General features: G+C 37.8%; 1 protein-coding gene across 2 annotated transcripts in view; it reads left to right on the top strand.

Moving 5' to 3' along the window:
• Positions 1 to 6,479, top strand: part of RERG (RAS like estrogen regulated growth inhibitor) — a 130,393-nt gene extending 123,914 nt beyond the window's left edge. For both annotated transcript variants that reach the window (XM_026678648.2, XM_087968682.1), the window contains exon 5: positions 3,887 to 6,479. In XM_026678648.2, coding sequence (XP_026534433.1) covers positions 3,887 to 4,294 — 408 coding nt within the window. In that variant the 3' untranslated portion in view covers positions 4,295 to 6,479. The remainder of the gene's footprint in view (positions 1 to 3,886) is intronic.
• The last annotated feature ends 9,072 nt before the right edge of the window (positions 6,480 to 15,551 follow it).

Raw genomic sequence — 15,551 nt, 5'->3', positions numbered from 1 at the left:
ATAGAGTTCAATAAAGTCTTCCAATCAAACTAATATTTTTCAACTTGCATATAATGTTACTACTATTTTTGAACTAGTATTGTGCCCCTTTCTGGAAATCACGTTTTTTAAAAACTATAGATAAATTGGAATTGGTTTAGAGAAAAACAAAAGTGACAGAGAAAGTTGTCCTTCCTTCCTTCCTTCCTTCCTTCCTTCCTTCCTTCCTTCCTTCTTTCCTTCCTTCCTTCCTTCCTTCCTTTCTTTCTTTCTTCCCTTCCTCCCTTCCCTTTTCTCTCTTTCCTTCACTGCCCCCCTCCAACAATGTTGCTCATAAGCAATTGGAGGAAATAGAAGTCTGACCTGTATGAAAAAGTACAGGAAAATAAGTCATTTCTAAGGGAATTTCATCCAGTATAGAAATGTAATTCTCCACTGACATTAATCAGATAGATAAAGAAATCTGCCTCTGTCATTGGAATTTAGTGGCACAGTTCTCCACTCACTAGGAAAATTATGGAAAATTATGATTCTGTAAAAGTTCCAAAGGAAGTGATGTCTTAGAGACCAAATGATGATGAAAAAGGAGAATTATAGTTTCCTTCCAAATATTTCTGAAAGACAGAGTAGGACTAAACCTGAACTGAAATGAGGAATTGGCCCCAGGAGCTGTAATTAGGGCTGTTAGAGTGGATATATAGGTATTAAATATTCCCCTATGTGGTTTTTTTTTTCCTCATACCAAAATGATCTTATGAGTAGGAAAAGAGGTAAAAGAGTTAGTTTGAGTTGGTGCCTATACAACTGCTTTAAATAATTTTTTAGAAAGGAACATCTCTGAGACGTCTGATTATGAATCCTTGCATATAAGTCTGTTGTAGAAAAATGTGGGCTAGGGCAGTTTTAAGAAACATTATTATGGGATGTTTCACTCCATAGAATCTAAAGATTCCATCCTGTCTCAGTGCTCTTGAGAGTAAGCCCAACCAAGTCCAGGGGGACTGGTTTATATATGATTGACTTGGGAGATCCTATATAAATAAATAAAATGAGGAGGGGCTTTTAAAAAACAAGAATACAAACAAAGATAAAACTGCATCCCTGGTCTATACAGAGTACATCTGAGCATAGAGTTCAATAAAGTCTTCCAATCAAACTAATATTTTTCAACTTGCATATAATGTTACTACTATTTTTGAACTAGTATTGTGCCCCTTTCTGGAAATCACGTTTTTAAAAAACTATAGATAAATTGGAATTGGTTTAGAGAAAAACAGAAAGCTGTCCTTCCTTCCTTCCTTCCTTCCTTCCTTCCTTCCTTCCTTCCTTCCTTCCTTCCTTCCTTCCTTTCTTTCTTTCTTTCTTTCTTTCTTTCTTTCTTTCTTTCTTCCCTTCCTCCCTTCCCTTTTCTCTCTTTCCTTCACTGCCCCCCTCCAACAATGTTGCTCATAAGCAATTGGAGGAAATAGAAGTCTGACCTGTATGAAAAAGTACAGGAAAATAAGTCATTTCTAAGGGAATTTCATCCAGTATAGAAATGTAATTCTCCACTGACATTAATCAGATAGATAAAGAAATCTGCCTCTGTCATTGGAATCTAGTGGCACAGCTCTCCACTCACTAGGAAAATTATGGAAAAGAAAGAATTGGCAAACATTCGTATTCCCAATTGGAATAAAGAGGCACTGATATTTTATCATTTACCACTAACAGAAGAGCATGAAAGATGAAGTCAGCAACCCCTTATAGTGTTTTTTCCCTCCATGTGTTTACGATGATGAAGAGTAATATTTGAAAAATGGTTTAATTATCACATCATTTCACATTTCACACACACAAATTAAATGTAGCAAAGTTCCGAGTAGATAATAATTTTGCAAGGCAGACCAGATGTCAGAGATCTGTCTTAGCAACAGCTGAATGCCAGAGTGAAAATGGAAAGCAAAATCCAATGAAGGTTGCACTGAATTTACTGAAATGTCACATGCTTATGGCAGTAATGGGATTGAAATATTTATCAAGGTATTTTTTAAATGGTATGATATTTGCATGTTGGCAGTAATGGGATTGAAATATTTATCAAGGTATTTTTTAAATGGTATGATATTTGCTGCAAATTTTTTCCCCACAAATAGTTTTTTTTTTATCTTGCATTCAGTTTTACAAATCTTAACTTTCAGATGCAGTGGCTTATATCGTTGTAGCTGAAGTAATAAAACTTGGACGTGTTTTTAAAAAAACCTGTTTATATGCAAAACTAAAGGATATGGAACCTGTAGCTCTCCAGATAATGCCAAACGACAATCTCCAGTATTGCTCTCCCCTTGGACCTGCTGCCTAATCAAAAAGTACAATATGTTTTGCAGTCAGAATGTTCTGATTTATAATAGAAAGAATGCAGAGAAGAGCAGGAAAGATAATTAGGGGGACTGGAGGCTAAAACATATAAAGAACGGTTGCAGGAACTGGGTATGTGTAGTTTAATGAAAAGAACTAGGGGAGACTCCAATATCTCAGGGGCTGCCACAAAGGGGCTGCCACAAAGAAGAGGGAGTCAAGCTATTCTCCAAAGCACCTAAGGGCAGGACAAGAAGCAATGGGTGGAAACTAATCAAGGAGAGAAGCAACCTAAAACTAAGGAGGAATTTCCTGACAATTAGAACCATCAACCAATGGAACAGCTTGTCATCCAAAGTTGTGGGAGCTTCATCACTGGAGGCTTTCAAGAAGAGATTGGACTGCCATTTGTCAGAAATGGTGTAGGGTCTCTTGCTTGGGCTAGGGGTTGGACTAGATGACCTACAAGATCCTTTCCAATTCTGTTAATTCTGTTATTTAGTTAATTTCAGAATGTCACATTCTAATCTCAGAATAACTGTTCTGAATTTAATGGAAATGGATCAACCTTTAAATGGGCTATTTCAAAGTTAGAATATTACAAAGCAGAACATTTTAAAAAACACAACCTCTGTTAATTGGAGCAGCTGGAAGTTGCAATGTCAGAGAATTGTGCAGTAGGTGTCCAAATGAAGCCATAGAGACTGACACCTACTTGTAGTTTTATCTAAATAAATATATTTTGCATCAATATACGCAACAAACTAGATAGGCAAATAGGAGGGGAGCATCATGAGGTAAATCACAGGGCACACAGAAGAAAAAAGGCGGGAAAAAGTGAAATGCCCCCTTCACACCCACAGCTACCAATCACAGCAGTTTTCCTCACAGAGGAGCCCGCACTCTCCAACCAATCAACCACAATTGTGTATTTTGGCTCACTGCACAACCCACGGCTCCAGCTACTAAATATTAAATTTTAAATCTTAACATGCAATTCATCAGCTTCTGAAAAACATAGGTTCACCATACCTAGAGAAGCCAGCGCCAACTTCAAAAATAATCTTCAAATCATAAAGACAATTCTTCAGCCAGATGTGTATGGCTATTTTCATCCTCAGTGCAAATATTTCTCAATTGTATAGATGAGATTCATATTCCATTCCTTAGAACAACCATCAATTAGTGTAACTTAGTCTGACCACAATAGCCAGGCCATGCAAAGCTCAAAGGGGGAGAACTATTATCGTAAAAAAAAAAAAAAAGCCAGGATGTTAGAATAATACAGTGGTCTAAAATTGGGAACAAATATATTTAAGTTCTGGTGATATTCTCTTGGATGTGGAGCAAACAGAGGACTTTTAATGTTTCTCTCCACAAGAATCTAAGAGAACATTGCTTTGTGCAGCTTTGTGTCCATGTGCATTTAATACCAGACCCCAGAGAATTTCCCCAAAAGAATATCACATAGAAACTCTGCTATGCAGAGGTCCCTAATATCTATACGAATCTTGTCTCCTGTGGTTCTGCAAAATAACTTCCTTCTTTCTATGTCTCTTTTTTGAAATAGGAGGATGTTATTCAGAAGGAAGGACACGTACGATGGGGTGAAGGATTCGTGCTGGTGTATGATATCACAGATAGAGGCAGCTTTGAAGAAGTCCTTCCCCTAAAGAACTTGTTGGATGAAGTCAAAAAACCCAAGAACGTTACTTTGATCCTAGTGGGGAACAAAGCAGACTTGGATCACTCCAGGCAGGTCAGCACTGAAGAAGGGGAGAAGCTGGCCACGGAACTAGCTTGCGCCTTTTATGAATGCTCTGCGTGTACAGGAGAAGGCAACATTATGGAAGCTTTTTACGAGCTTTGCCGGGAAGTGCGACGCCGGAAAATGGTTCAAGGCAAGACTCGGAGGCGAAGTTCCACTACTCATGTGAAGCAAGCAATTAACAAGATGCTTACCAAAATCAGCAGCTAAAATATCTTCTTGTTTCCTTTCAAAAGAAGTGCATTTTGCAAGAAAAGGGGACAGAAGGCTTAACTGTGTTTGTCAATAGGATGGTCAAAGCTTTGCATTTATTATTATTATTACTATTGTACAATCACCTCATTATTCTTGAAGTTTAAGAGATGCAAAAAAAAAGTTTCAGGAATGGTAATAAATGCTCTACTTCAGTTTTGTTGATCACCAAATCATAACTTCCTAAAAAATGTTGAAGATGTGTCAGAATGGATTCAGGAATTTAACCATCACTGTTGGTTTTGCATGCTCACATGTGGTTAATACATGGTGGCTTATCATTGTCTAAGAGGAGACTATCAAAGCTTTGTAGGGTGCAGTAGCTGACTAACTCTGGTAAGTGCACCACCACATTTACTTCATAATCCCTGGACATGAGACATCCAAAGAAAATGAACGTTGCCACACGTCATCAACTTCAAACATCCAAGCAAGAAAAAACATGTTAATGATGGCTGTATGAATTGTGAATTTCAATTTCACTTAATTTTGCCTTTTTAAAACCTTACATTCATTTCCTTCTACAGCTGCATTAATTTGCAATTTTAAAGAAAAATGCATAATTTCAGACACATTTTTAGACAAACTTTCTTTAATAGATATAATTTTAGACGGCATTTATACAATTTTTTTGCAAGTGATTTTTTCCCCAATGTGATTTTTTTAAATCACCTGATATGATATTATAAATGCTTGACATGTATTTTTTCAGTTGAAACCTATAGTATTTGTAAGAATGCATTTGGGGAGAGTACTAATTTCACAACTGCCATCACTGTTTAGGGCACTCTTAAAAAACTGAACATAAGTCCCAACAAAGGCTGTCTTTGATAGGCCTGTCTTCTTATTCTGAACATATTTTTTTAAAAAAACTAAAATGTAAAATATATGTATGAAGATGAAATAATGGTTTACCTAGCAACTTTTCTCCAAAAGGAAAATGCAACCAACTGGATTTTTTAAAACAGTTTTGTATACTTTATGATTCTCCCTACTAAGTGTTGTGCTGAGTTTACATGGCACACATACCATGGTTTCACTAATTCCTAGAACTTGAAAGGGATCATTGATGTCATAGGGCCTATTTTACCCTACCCAAATGAAAGTACGATGGTTTACATTCTGCTTGAATACATTGGAAAAAGATCTCACTGTCTCTGTGGGCAAGTATAAACTTAATTTGATTTATTCATCCACTTTTCTGGGGTTGCTTGATGTTGAGCCCCAAACTACACTGTCCCAGAATTGATAGCCTAACATCTCCTCAAGTAGATTACAGGGCAGTGTGTTACGTACATTCAGCACATACTAAGTGAATTCTAGGCAAGGTACAAAATCTGTTTCATAGAATTGCATTTGCATCGGCTCTTCAAATCTTTCTTTACCTATAAAAATCCACTGGTTTTCCTTTGGCTGTTCTTTTTCCCCTGCCTCATTCCAATGAATCTTACAAGATTGTTGTAAGCTTGCAAGAGGTAACCGATTGGAAAGCAATTTTGAAGGATTGTGGAGAAAAGTAACTGCTTTTAATAATCTGGGTTTCTTATGTTCAGATCTCCTTGTATGCTGCAGCAAAAGGGAAAGATTTCTATTCCTTCTTTTGCCTGATTTGCAAATTCTTGTGTTTTTAAATGATGTGACAGAAGGGTACTGTAATGTAAAAGAAAAAAAATGTCAGTCGCAGATGCTTTTGGGGTGGGGGTGTAGGGTGGAGGTATCGACAGTACCAGAGGAGTGACATTTGAATCAATACAATCCATTATCTTTCATGATTAGGCATCACTAGAATTGTGGCAGGCAGCCAAACGGGAAATGACTTGGAACCTCTATTACCTTTCATTTGTGCTGTAATGATTATTATCCATGTTATTTTTCTTTTATTGGTTTTGGGGATGAGGGCTATTGAGCAAGCATTTGTTTCTTGAACGTCTTTGCATTGATGGGAAGGGAACCTCACAGAAAGATGTGAAGGCTTTGAGGCTGACTTGGCTTTTAATAGCTTAAGCTTTGAACAATGCATCTTTAAGGGGAAACACTTGTAATCTAGAGGGGCTTGAATAGAACCAAAGTTCTTGGGCATTTGACATAGCTGACTTTATTTTTCTTTTAAAATGTTAATCTATTATAAAAGTGTGATTTTAAAAGACTCTGGCCTTTGGAATGATGTTTCCATCTTTTAAGAGAGCCATGGGAAATCAATTGGAGATGAGACTACATTTAATCTTACAGAGCAGAGGTGGTGGTGGTTGTAGTAGTAGTTCTGCATACCACTGTTTAAAGTTGTTAAGGGAGAAGATTGCCTCTGAGTCATAAATCCATATACTTTGTATTCTGTGCAGCTATCTCACACAGGTATGGTACAGCCAGAGGTGTCCACAACTGTGCCAGTGCAATGCCCAATATAATGCCCACCTTTCATACTTCTAAGCAACGTTGCAACACAAGTACACCTATCCACCAGCATATTCTGCAGGCATCCTCTTTGTGATACAGGGATAGGTGATCTTTTGGCGCTCATAGCACTATTGGGATTCTGCAAATATATTGTCTTCTCATCAAACTGTGAGCTTAACTATTTACAAAATGAGTTTTGACCAACAACAAAATATCATTTATTAAAAAGAAAAGAAAAAAACAAATGCATCAGATTGCTTCTCAGCTCTCTTACTGACTACTTAGCTTTTCATCATATCAGCATAGCACAGTTTATTTAGTTTGCTTTTGGAGAAAGCTAAGGACAGTCTATCAGCTTTCGTTATTTTCTAAAGTTGCCAATATGAACCCAGAGGCCTTCTCATAAATGGATGCAGTTGAAGGCTGGCAATTAGTTTTGCTTACACAGCTGCCCTCCTGGATGGTTCACCAGCTTCAGCTGAAAGATAGAAACTGAAATAGGTTGGTTCCTTCCCAAAGAAGAATAAGCATTTGCATGGGCATCCCAGAGTTCTTAAATCCTAGAGATTTAAAATCCAAAATATAATTCATACCGCCAAGTTCAATTTATTCATTCAGTTGATTAATTCCTTAAGACTGCAGGTCAAAAGACATGCTGTTCCTCTGCTGTAAGGAAGAATAACTTTCAAATGCATAACTAATGGCGTAGGAGGTAGCATTAGGACAAGTCAGTTGCCATTGCAGCTCTGATTATTATTTAGGTGACAACTATTCTTGGAGTACTCAGCATTAATCTTCAAAATCTAAATAACCAAGAAATTGTATGCGCTAATAGAATCCAAACTTGGATGCCACAAAGTATGTATTGTGTTACAGATCTTAACTGTTTATAACCAACCTTAATAATATTTGTGTTTCCTGGGGGCTGATAGTCATGTGGTTTATATTTCTCATAATTGGCTTTCTGGGCACATTGTGAGCAACAATGTCATTACAACTAAGCCAGTGTTTATGGCCAATCATTTGGGAGGTAAGCAACTGAATAATTTTGATTCTTGGTGTGCACAACAGTTGGGCAGCTGCAGTGATTTATACACACTTCCCATCAAAGATTATTTCAATCGGCTTAGCACAAAATGGCTAACACAATACTTCTGTTCAATCTAAACAGCTATACATTTTACTTTGAAAAGTATTTGATTAGCAGTAGGCTTCCTTTTCATCCAAAGTTAGAATCTGTGGAATCCTAATAAGGTTCCACACCACACTCTGTACATGCTGAGGCCTTATGACAGTATGCCTCCTTGTCCATGATAGCAAGTCATCTGACTGTGGAAATCATACAAAGCCAGAATGCAACCCTCTGAGAAGCTTTATTGTGTGGGGAGACTTAAGGGTAGAAAAGAAAGGAATCCATTCTGGTACCTTCCAGATGTTTTCATGCTTTCAACCTTTGAGGTTGTAAAGCACACAAAGGATTTAAAAAAACTTGCCCATCCTGGGGAAAGCTGAGTAGGTATGCTGGCTCTACTCACTTTTTTCCAGAGAAATATCTCTGCCAATGGTTTACTCAAGAGGAGAAAACTTTTCCTGGTTCTTTAAGAATTCTAAATGTTGTTATAGTGCACATACATAATACATGTCAAAGACCTAGAAGTTGAAAGGAAAAGATACAAATCAGGAGATCTAGTCCCTGAAAAAGCTGATCAAAGTTAATTCTCCCTCGAGCCAAGATCTTTGTCTCTTTTATATGCACTCACTTTACACATTCACCCAGCCCAGATCTCAGTCCATAACATAAAACAGAAACTATCAGAACTGGATTTCCTAATGTGTCCAAATCAAGCAATCCAATCCAATCCAAATCAAGCAATCCAATCATTGTTCACTGAAGCTTTGTCTTTACCTGGCCTTTAGCCCTCTTGGGGGAAAAAAACCCACAAAGGAGAAGTGACTATCTCATAAGTAAAGGACTAACATGTACTGTGGTTAGCTCTCCATGATCTGCCCAGGCATGTTGTTGAAGTAATTCCCCGTTAGGAGAATGAGCGCATACAGGGAGACGTATTTGAGAGTAGTGTTTGAATAATACACATACAGAACACAGATACACTGTAGAGTAAATGTAGGTTTTTACTTCCAGAAAGGTTTAAGCAAAGTTCAAAATAAGCAGTCCAAAGTCACTGACAAGTAAATCAGTCAGTTTTCAATCCAGGGATAATCCAAATATCAAATTCCAGTATCATAAACAGTTCAGTTTCAGACTTACATCAAATCCAGTAATATCAGTCAATTAGAAGAAATGGAGGAACAGCAATACTTTCCAACAGAAGGAAACAGAGATACTCATTCAGACACACTCTCTTCTGAGACTAAGACTAATACAAACCAGATTTCTGGCTCCATTTTATGGCCGTTTGAGAAACCACGCCTAATTACAGTTTTGCATTTTCTCAAAGATACAGTTTTAAAATGTTTATCCTGGTTTATATATTTCTAACCCAAATAGCTGTTAGGTGACTCATATTCCTAACACATGTCACTCAAAGGACCAATAAACAAACATCTGGAAAAAAATTATGTACTTCTGATAGTAATAGTTTCTGAATAGGCTGGGTAGCTCCAAAAGTGCTGCATTCACTCATCTATGGAAATGAATCAACGAGCATCAGAGGTTGAGGAACAAGATGAAGAGACACAACAAAGTCACTGGTCAGGTAAAAGAAGTTTGAGTCCAAGGCAGAAATGTAATTTGAGAAAATGTCAAATACAATAAAGTTTTGAATACTGCTAAGGAATATCTCACCAACAAAAGAAAAAAAGATCACTCTGGATCACAAGAGACCTTGACACCAGACTGCAGAGCTTCAAGCAATGTTTCTGATGGGGAATTATTCTAGGCCAGTGGTGGCTAACCTTTTTGGGCTCCTGTGCCAAAAATTGTATGTGCGCCTGCACGCTCGCGCTCGTGTGCCAGCACCCAGAAGGCAATCTGCACCCCCCCGCCCCTACGCATGTGCGCGTAATACCCACCCACCCACCCCACCACCTCCTTACCTGCACTGCACCTCACAGTTGATTTTCGGCCGGTTTGAGGCCTTTTTTGGCCTCCCAAAGCTTGAGGAAGGCTTCTGCAGGCTTTGCAGGCTGAAAACTAGCTCCATATCGTCACTTCTGGTATTTTCGGAAAACGAGAAGTGACAAAATGGGGCTAGTTTCGCCTGCAAAGCCTGCAGAAGCCTTCCTCAAGCCTTTGGGAGGCCAAAAAGCCTCAAACTGGCCGAAAATCAGCTGTGAGGCACGCACATGCCCAGTGAGGTAAGTTTGCCTGCAGCTCGCATGCCAGCACAAATGGCTCTGCGTGCCACCTGTGGCATGCGTGTCATAGGTTCGCCATCACGGTTCTAGGCTGTCCAAAAGGGAGAAAGTTCATATTTGTCTTCTCATCTAAAGCAAATGTGAACTGAGGTTTAAGCAGTTTATTCCTTTCCTGTCTCAAGGAACCTGGGCCTTTGCAGTACACAATGCACCCAATAATGAGTCACAGATGTTTTTTGCTGATATAAGATAAATACTACTTCAAGCCATGCCCATTCCACCCTCCCAATTTAGTAACCTGAAAAAGACAGAGAAGATAACTCAGCAGGACTGTTAGAGAACAAATTGGAGGAAGCTGACATTCTACCAATATTAACACATATATGAGATTCCTTAACAGCAAAGCACAGACCTTCCTCTACTTTCTATTTATTCTTGCATTTGAAATAATTGCTGGGGATTGCACCTCACTGTATTCTTGTGTATTTTCATTTAAGCAGCAATTGCTTTCCTGTGGTTATCGCAGAGTCAGGCACATTCTAAGCATTAGAGGTGAAATGCAAACAGCAGGACAATATTGGTAACAAGAAATGGAGGTGAGGAGGAGGAATTTAAAAAATGGAACAGTTTCTAATTCCATTACACTTTCAAAGATTTAACTTAAATTCCTAGGTCATGATGCTAGAAAGACAAAATATTTCTCTGTTATGTGAAGAAAGAGTAAATAAACTAATCTAGCCCTCTTCCTAATCTTTTTTTCTTGCAGAAGGTAATCACAAAATAGATTTCCCTGTTTTGTAAATGTAGCCAAAATAATAACAATAAAATGTCTCAAACTACACAAACATACTGCAATCATTATCTGTGATCCTTCCAGGATCAAATATCCTCACTTGATTCTTGATAAAATAAAACTTTTCCTTGAAATTATAACTGGGGAGTTTAAATGGCCATTTAGAAATTGTTGGAAGACTTTCTGCAAGTTAAATACAGTAGCAGATCATTAACAGGGTTGCGAAGTTTCGCTTGTTGAGGTTACCTCAGAGGTGGTATTCAGCCGCTTCGGACCAATTCTGGCAGACCGGTAGTGAAAATTTTGACTGGTTCAGAGAACCGGCAAATACTACCTCTAGCTACTCCCCCCCACCTGCCCCCACTCTTACCTCTCCTATATTCTATCTTTCAAGCTCTCCAAACAGGTAGGAAAATTTTTTGACACCACCACTGGGTTATCTGTTACTCGTTTTCTTTTACAGTAAATAGATGGCAGGTCAAATTAGTTGATTGATAATAGATTTTCATACTTGTAATATTTTTTTAAGCTGTATAGCAATTAAGCAAATAGAGATGTAGAAATTCATAAATTGTGGGCCTGTTTTACAAGGTGTACTTACTGTATCAAATCCTTCTCCAGAATTTCCCAACAGTTGATTTAGTCTCGACCACTATAAAGACCATGGCTTGGCTGCTGTCCAGAAATATGTTTTATAACATATATAGAAGTAGTCCTGGACTTATGACCACCATTGGGTCCAGAATTTCTATTGCTAAGCAGAGGTGGATTATTGAGTCATTCTGAATTCTATTACTTTTTTTGTCACAGTTGTTAAGCAAATCACTGCAGTCGATAAGTGAATCTTTTTTTTTTTTTGAAAAGTTTATTTGGGTTTTCACACAAAAAAAAACATAATACAAATAAAACATCTTTTTTTGAAAATAGCATGGTCCTGGGTTACACTTCTTCATACAGACACAAACTCAATTTCATGCTCACTTTTATGTTCTATTCCATATCTTATTACTGTTTTACATTTTCTACATAGTTTTTCTCCTCTCTTAATTTTCTCAATTTTATTTTAATTATCTCATCTCAATTCAAATCATTATATTTATACTTTTGTCTGTCCTGTTTCAATTTCATATTTTCTTTTCTCATTAAACAAATTTTCTCCTGTAGTTACTAATTCAATATAATACATAACTTCCAATCGAATTCTGCTTTGTACATTCTTAAAATACACACTATATTCTTAAAAAGTGATTATAAATATATGTAATTAAAACACTCATTCCATTCCAATTCAGTTCTATCATTAATATTCATTAAAGTCTTAACATCTTTAACATTTCTTTTCAATTAAATATCATACTTCCTTGGGAACACTTATAAGTTTTCCATAATTATTTTTTTCCCCTATTTCTCTTCCTTTATATTTTATAAAGCATTAAATAATTAAAATGTTCCCATCCTTTCCTAATTCAATTCTCTCATTCATTTTATTTATTTATTAACAAACATTTCACTAGATTACAATAACTATTTTATCCATCATTTTAATCATACATTGTTTCATATTTTCTAAAATTATTTCTATTTCTAATATAACAATACTATCTTATGTACCTTAGCAGAATCCCTTTTTCAATTAAATTTTCACCCATTATCTCAAAATAGGCCCTGTTTCTCCATAACTTGTTTCTGTCCTTTATAACTTCTTTTCCTTTCCTTCTTCCCTCTCTTCTTCTCCCTCCCCTTTTTACCCCCTTGTCTCTCTACTTCTAATTCTCTCTTCTGTATTCCCCTCTTCTGTTGCTTTCTAATATTATACTTATTTTTCAAACTATTCTTCCTTTTCTTGGTTGTTTTTTCAAATCTTAAACTTTTCATTCTCTTTCCCACCTTTCCTTTTTTCCCCCCACATAAAATTACTTGTTCATTAAAGATGGCTTCTTCTTTGTCCCAGTCTTCTTGTTCTGCAGGCATTTCTTGTTTCTCATAGTTCCAGATCTCCATTTCTAAGAATTGAAATATGAAGCCAAAAGAACCTCTCCCTTCTTGTGCATCTTCTTTGTACTTTTTAAGTTCCATTTTCAGTTAATCTAAAAGTAGTGCCATTTTAAACACTTTTAAACAACCACCCGATTGATTTTAGTCATTCAAATGCAATAACCAAGAATCCAGAGATCAACAAATAATCCAAATACTCCCAAGCTGTTTCTTCATGCTTCCTTTTTTCCATTTTCTCTTCCTGGGGTTCTACTATTTTGTTGCCAAGTTTCAGTTAAAATGTATCTTTTAGAAGTCTTGTTGAGGTTTTACTGTAAATTCCTTTTAATTCCAGGCAGTCATCTCCCTTTTTTTCCAGATCCTGCCCTTTTATTCTTTTTCTCTCCTTTCCTGCTTTTAAAAGCTTTTAAGTATCCAGAAATCTTTATTATCCCTTTGACATTTTATTTTCAGCTTAAATGCCTATTGATGTCAAAGTAGATTTTTTTCCAATTTCTTATTTAAATCTCTTAGCTGTCAGTATAGGGAAAGGGAGAGAAGAAGAAAAAACCAAATCCTTTCCCTTTTCTCTCTCTTTCACTGCTTCAAAGTCTTCTTTGGGAACAATGTTACTTTTTTTTTTAGTTTAAATTCCACGGTACCTTAGTTGTTGCTTTTGCAATTTAACCCAGTCAACCAAAACTTTCTCTTCTTATCTTCCTCCTGCACATTCTTTTCCAGTCGAGTTCTTCTTTGAGGTGGCCATTTTTGACCACCGCTGCAACCGCCTTCGGGAAAGGGAGTAATGGCCAGATGAGGAGGAGAGATGCAGCTGTCCTCAACCCTGCTGGCAGTCTCCCCTCTCTTCACCACCTCTACAGGGTGGCTTAGCTGGCTCGGGGCACTCCAGCGGCAAGCACGGATCGAAACCACGCGATCATGGTTTCGGTCTGTCTGCAAAGAGGCTCAAACCGGAAGTCCCAATAAGTGAATCTTGTAGTCACTAAGTGAATCTGGCTTCCCTTAATGACTTTGCTTGTCGGAAGTGAGATGCAAAGGTTGGCAGGAATAGCTAACACTCAAGAAGAAGATAGGCTCAAGTTCCAGATGGTCTTGACAGACTAGAACACTGGGCCATATTTAACAAAATGAAATTCAAAATAGAGAAAAGTAAAGTCCTACACTTAAGGCAAGAAAAACCAAAAGTACATATATAGACTGGATGAAACCAGGCTCAATAGCAGTAACCATGAGAGGGATCTTGGACAGCCAGCTAAATATGAGCCAGCAGTGTGCAGCGGCAGCCCAAAAAGCTAATGCAATCCTAAATTGCATTAACAGAGAGATACAATCAAGATCAAAGGAATACTAATACCACTCTATAAAGCCTTAGTAAGACCACACCTAGAGTACTGCATCCAGTTTTGGTCACCACATTATAAAAAAGATGTTGAGACTCTAGAAAAAGTACAGAGAAGAGCAACCAGGATGATTAGGAAACTGGAGACTAAGGCATATGAAGAACGATTACAGGAACTGGGTTTGGCTAGTCTAGTGAAGAGAAGGACCAGGGGAGACAGGATAGCGGTCTTCCACTATTTGAGGGGCTGCCACAGAGAGGAAGGGGTCAATCTAAAGAGCCTATAGGCCAGACAAGGAATAATGGATGGAAACTGAACAAGGAGAGATTCAACCTGGAAATAAGGAGACACTTTCTGACAATTAGAACAATCAACCAATGGAACAGCTTGCCCTCGGAAGTTGTGGGAGCACCATCACTTGAGAACTTCAAGAAGAGATTGGATTGCCATTTGTCAGAAATGGTGTAGGGTCTCCTGCTTGGGCGGGGGGTTGGACTAGATGACTATAAGGTCCCTTCCAACTCTGATTATCTATTATCTGTTAAACCTGTCTGGTTGCAAATAGCAATCACATGACACTGGGACAGTGCAACCGCAGCAGGAGCTCTGTGGTATAGTGGTTAGAATGCAACATTGCAAACTAACTCTGAACACTGTCTGGAGTTCGATCCTGATAGGCTCAAGGTTGACTCAGCCTTCCATTCTTCCAACATTGTACCCAGATTGTTGGGGGCAATTTGCTGACACTTGTAAGCTGCCCAGAGAGTGCCAAGCATAGGGGAAGGAGTCCCAGAATTTGCGGGGTGGGGGTGGACTTAAAAGAGGGATCAGCCTAGAATTTCTATGTAGCTATAAAGTCCAACCTCTCCCCCCTGTAATCATTAACCCTTCTCTAAATCCTTGTTAACCCATAATTGAGAATATTACAGTGCGTAGGCATGAGTAGCAATATATCAGTTTAACTGGACCTTCACATCCAGAGATCTGAAATCTTTCCCATGAACTGTTCCGTCTTGGTTAGGTGATGCACTGGAAAAAAACAAATGGTCTAGTTGAAACTCTGGTCTCACAATTGTATTTATGCTGTTCACCACTCTTCTGATATTGAGATGTTTGAAGTTGCCAAGCCCCCCTTCCTATTCATTCTTAATGTTTACAGTAGTAGTAATCACCCTGGCTTGAGTGCAGAAGACACTGCAACAAAGCCTCATGTAACATTCTTGGAGATGCTCCTTTCTGGGAGATATGTATGTTGGGGAAGCATTTATTTTTGCATTCTCCACTCCTACCAATTATGTTAAGATTCCTCTGCCAGGGTGTCCATCACTGTGAAAATCCAAGACCAAGAGAGAAGGTCATACAAACCTGATATCTT

This window comes from Notechis scutatus, chromosome 6, assembly GCF_049901735.1.
Source record: "Notechis scutatus isolate UNSWTSFEM ecotype Mainland chromosome 6, rNotScu1.2, whole genome shotgun sequence".
In the NCBI taxonomy this organism is placed as follows: Eukaryota; Metazoa; Chordata; class Lepidosauria; order Squamata; family Elapidae; genus Notechis; species Notechis scutatus.
Note: the sequence above shows the minus strand (reverse complement) of the source record. Positions and strands in the feature narration are given on the sequence as shown.